The 5,186-nt window shown below is 42.8% G+C and overlaps 1 protein-coding gene across 1 annotated transcript in view; it reads right to left on the bottom strand.

The window, feature by feature from the left end:
- The window catches only part of CMTM7 (CKLF like MARVEL transmembrane domain containing 7), a 24,603-nt gene extending 19,423 nt beyond the window's left edge, over nucleotides 1-5,180 (bottom strand). Inside the window, exon 1 of the mRNA XM_010712900.3 lies at nucleotides 5,145-5,180. Within this exon, the coding sequence (XP_010711202.2) occupies nucleotides 5,145-5,165 (21 nt within the window). The 5' untranslated portion in view covers nucleotides 5,166-5,180. The remainder of the gene's footprint in view (nucleotides 1-5,144) is intronic.
- Nucleotides 5,181-5,186: the final 6 nt, after the last annotated feature.

Genomic DNA, 5,186 nt, shown 5'->3' with positions numbered 1-5,186 from the left:
TTGCTGAAAAAACATATTGAAATTGAACAATAAGACAGAGAGTAACCTAAGTAATTAAACTTTTCCCTAACAACAACAAATAACAGAAAAGAACTAAACTCTTAGCTTGTGGCTTGAAGCACGTGGAACCAATTCATGCTTCTGCAGCTCCTACCATTCTATCCCAGACACTGGCTGCTCCTGACAATAGTCTCTGTGGCTGCACTGTTCCCTCAAATCTCTTATGAAAGAAGAAAAGTGAAGGAGAGCTGAAGTAAAGCTACATCAGTTCCCTCGTTTGGCATATTGCACAATCTTGTAAACAGCTGCCTCACTGCAGCTGAGAATGGCAGCACAGAGAGAAAATTCCTTCCACTGCCGTTGCCTCTGAAGTTTTGACCTGTCAAATAAAACCGTGTCAGCCTACCACCAAGCATTACTTAGCACACAGAGAACATGCTGTCTGCTCCCAGCTCATATGCAAATACCTGGGCAGAAATTGTATGGCCACCCTGAGCAGAGGAATGGAAAAAGTACGCCTGGCCAAGGCAGCCTGTTGCGGTGATCTCAGAGTGTAAATAACAGGACTTCCCAGACCTATGGGTTTTAATTACGAGGCTTGGGCATTCCTCACTCAAATGCTCGTTTGCTTTTGAGCTACCCATGACATAGACAAACTTCTATCTCTATGGCCAGCATGCCAAGCGAGATCCCGTCACTGCAACATTTGGCAGAACAGCAATGAGCACCTACAATACACGTGTCCGGCCTCGGCCTGAGAATAATAACTTCGCTGCTAAAATTAAAAAATAAATTCAATTCCTTATTCTTTAGCCAGTCGTTTGTCACACAGTTGCAGGCTGAGGACACCCACACATTTTCAAAGTGCTTTTCCTCATCTATTACTTTATCCACTACTTCATCAAATGCCTCCAATAAGACTTTTTGTGTAATATATCAGGACATCACTGTTAGCTAGAACAGCAGCATTTTTCCTGTTTTATCAGCTGGGATGAAGAGACGAGCAGAACACAGACCTGTTTGAGTGTAAGCTTGGCAGGTCAGCATCTGGCAACTTTCAGCCAAGCTTGTTACTTCTGGTCACTGTTTTCCTTAGGAAGAACTATGGACAGAGTAATTGTGGGAGAAAGTTGAAAGTACAGTCTAGGTAGGAGAAAAGTTTACAATTTCAGCATCTCTGCACGTATCTCCTGACCAAACAGTCTTATTACCATACAAGCAAAGTTATACATCGCTAACACACTGCTGCAAAGAATTAGATCATTTACTTCAATCAACTCCATAGACAAAAGGAGTTTGGGGCTCAAGTTAAAAGACTGGAGTGATTGGAGAGCTACTCCAACAGCATTTGCTTTTGTGCATTTCCTTTTTCTAAATCAACGGTTTTTATCTTCCACCAACAGATCTTGCTTTCTTTTCATATTTTAACATCTTCCGAATGCAGCTCCCCAGGAAGTTTGGCTGATACCATCCCACACATTTAGAAGTTGATCTTGGCTCTAGCAATCTAGCTACCAATGTTTTTTTGGCTTTCTGCATGAGATGTATTAATATTCCCTTGAACACCATTATTCAACTGTATGTTTGTATATAATAATCCAAAGAAGTTTCAGCAAACTTCAGTGTTGTTCAGATGCTGCCTGGTGGGCTGTACAGATATTTAGTATGTAACTGCTTTTGTCAACACTTGGGAAATGAAATATTTACTCAGCAGAAGAGCTTTAACTATTTACTCAGCAGAAGAGCTTTAACTATTTAATGAGTTAAAAATGATGCTATTAAGTCAACTTCCATTGGGTTTATTCTTTTCCCCAGCTTCGAGAAGATTTCTTCTTTTTGTGTCTGGTGAAACTGCTCTTTCCTGATTCAGATTGAATAAGATGGTCCTTAGTTTAAAACACTATATACAATGGCTGTGCTTGCTGTACCAGAACCACTGTCTGCTCAGTAGCAACGGACTTATTGTGGGGACATCCTCCCTCAGTCTGGACTCTGATCACAGTTACCTTGGCCCATCTTGAAGGAGGGGCAGAGAAGCCACAGGCCACCCCCATTCCTCTCAGGATCCAGAAGCAAGGAACAGTCCTGGAATGGCTTGAGAAGTCTGAGACCTACAGAAGCACATACTGTGCTGTGATGTCTCTTCTTGCACACGACAGCTCCAAACAGTCTCTATGGGCACAGGAGACCTCAAAAGGTTTCCTGATACGATTTGAGAACTACCCAGTTCTTTCTGAGTACCCAGAAAGTCCTGCAATAAAATAAGCCAGCAGTAACATGAACACAGAACAAACATGCTTCAAACAAACCAGCACTGTCAGTGGGGTGTACTGAGAAGTGCCATATGTGGCAAGTTTGCCAAGCTGGCTTCATTTCAAATGTAGCCCTTGTAGTCACATGGACTGTGCACAGAGACACACACCCCTGCGCTTGGTGAGCACGCTGCTGCTCTAGAATCACAGAATCACCAAGATTGGAAAAGACCTACAAGATCATCCAGTCCAACCATCCACCTATCACCAACAGTTCTCACTAAACCATATCCCTCAACACAACAGCCAAACGTTCCTTGAACACCTCCAGGGTCAGTGACTCCACCCCCCCCGGGCAGCCCATTCCAGTGCCTGACCACCCTTTCAGAGAAGTAGTATTTCCTAACGTCCAGCCTGAATCTCCCATAGCCTGAACCACGGCACAATCCTGCATGTAACACCCAGAGTACAAAAAGTACTGGCAAAACTGCAAGCACAAAAAAGAATGAAAGAAGGAACAAAAGAAAGAGCAATATTCAAACTAAACCAGTTGAAGGCAGAAGCTGAAGATACATCATAACTTCTTGTTAAAAGCACAGCAACAATTCAGACTGGATTTTGAAAATGGAGTCCCTATTAACATTAGTGATGCTCATACATGAAAAACAGCTGTCAAACTGCCTTATTGCTATGTAAAGTGCACAAGTAACAAACTATTTTTCTCCTCCACTGTATTTTCAAAATACCTAGATAGAGCATTCCTTGCATATTTGAAAGTCAGGAACTTAATGCAGAAAAATGCATTACCTACTCAAAGCTGTAATTATGCAAAATAAAGGAATGTACGTAGGCTCACAGGCACGAAACATGCTTTTTAATTCCTAATTTCAGTCTATACTAGATGCTAGAGCCAACACAAGCTTTCATATCATCCAAAAGAATTTAAAGGGAAAGAATTGATAACATGGAGTCAGTAATGATCAGATTCCTGGACAAGCTCCTCATCTTGCATGAGATTGCTGAATTTTAAGGCTTGTGTTAAGATCCTTCTCACAGAAGAAAACCTGTGACATTATCTTCTGTTTCCTTGCTAAAATTATCCTGGCACGCTGATGCCACCTATTAGAATAATTTCATGCATACAATCAAATTATTTATGCTAATTTTGGGGCTTGCAAATAGCCCTTAGCATTACTATAAATGAAGAAATAAAAATGTTTGCTTCTTGTTCTCTCTCATATCATTTACTTCTTGGCAAAGGGGATTGAAGAAGAAGGAGAAAAGAGATGCAGTAGTGCTCCTTCTTCATAACCAGAACCATTCAGAAGCCTCTCTGTATACTCTATGAAGCATGTTGTATGTCTATCTGAAAACAACTTACCTTTGTCCTCTGTCAGAATAATGGCTCTCCTTCATAAGAAGCCTGCAGTATCACCATCCCCACTAACATTAATCCAGCAACATTTACAGTTTCATCACAGAGAATTCTGATCAAACACAGATATTGCCAACACCAGAAGAACTGCATGCTAATAAAAGCAGATTCATAGATATAGTGAAAATGATCTCTGAGAAAAGATGAATTTTAGATAAATGTTGAGGAGTTGATCTAAAACTAGCTTGCCTTGATCATTTTTACACACTGCAGCACAAGCGTTTTGTTTTCTTTGAAAACTGTTTGAGAAGAATAAATTACCAAGATAACGCATCAGAAGAGTTTAACCTGCCCAAAGTTCCCTGGATAGCTGAAGTAATTCCTACTGATATTATTTATAAGAAAGCTGGAATGCAGAAAAATGTAAGAGGGTAAAGTTGGAAGAGGGCTCATGGGAACTTGTCAAATCAGCACAGAAAGCCACTAGCTTAAATTCTAATGATATTGATATTGAACAGTGTTCATAAAATATTATTTCATATAAAATATGTTAAATATTACACTATTACATTTATATACATTTAAATACATTTACATACGTTACATTAAAGGATGTAAAGTATGTAAAGCACACATTCCACACTTTCCATGCACATCAAAACTGAAACTTCAGCACAAATACACGCACTTGTGAGAGTAACAAGTAGGAAGTGTAGTGAAGACACATCAGGATGGACGGCAGAGAGGACTAGGTCCTTCTAGTCCATAAAAGGAATTGTGCTTTCCACAGTGGTGAAGACAAAAAGGTAAGTGGGCTTCTAGTTAGTCAGCAAAGCACAAGGCTACAGTTTCAGGACCGCAGGATCACTGGTGATGGAGACGTGCGTTCAAAAGAGCATCGTTTTATCTCCTGGAAAGACACTCCGGATCCTCATGATGGATTGGGAACAACCCAAGAGAAGAGAACACAGCAAACAGCTATTGACTCTCCTACAGAGCTGAACTCACAGTGAGGGACAACTGCAGTACAAATGCTCAGCGATTCCCCAGTTCCTGCTGTGTGGTGATACCTCACCACCCCTGGCCCAGGAGCTCATCCCCACCCCGGCCTCGCAGGCGGCCCTTGGCCTCCTCTCCCAAAACTTACCACAGCTAATGGATTGCTGGCGTGCAGCACCCGATGCCTTCACGCTGCTGTGCCAAAATTACGATTAATAACAAAGAGTTGTCAACGCTCAACATTGCCACTGGCTTCAAATGTCCCAGCAGCACAGCGCGGCACTCCACACAAGCAGCGTTCCCCCAGGCTGACACACATCTGTCTCCACCAGTGAATGAAAAGCGGAGGCTGCTTCTGACGGGAGTTCGCACTTGGCGTCGTGAGAGAAACCGGGCTCCCTCCTCCTCCCGCCAGCTGCGAGAGCTTCAGAGCAAAAACCGCCGTAACCCGCCGCCCCGGAGGAGCCCCGGGACGGGCCGAGGGTCCCGAGGCCACCCGCCCCTGCCCGGCTTCGTACCATCTGGGCCACCTTCAGCATGCCGGCGCACGAGCGGAAATA

The sequence above is a fragment of the Meleagris gallopavo genome, chromosome 6 (assembly GCF_000146605.3).
Source record: "Meleagris gallopavo isolate NT-WF06-2002-E0010 breed Aviagen turkey brand Nicholas breeding stock chromosome 6, Turkey_5.1, whole genome shotgun sequence".
Taxonomy (NCBI): Eukaryota; Metazoa; Chordata; class Aves; order Galliformes; family Phasianidae; genus Meleagris; species Meleagris gallopavo.
Note: the sequence above shows the minus strand (reverse complement) of the source record. Positions and strands in the feature narration are given on the sequence as shown.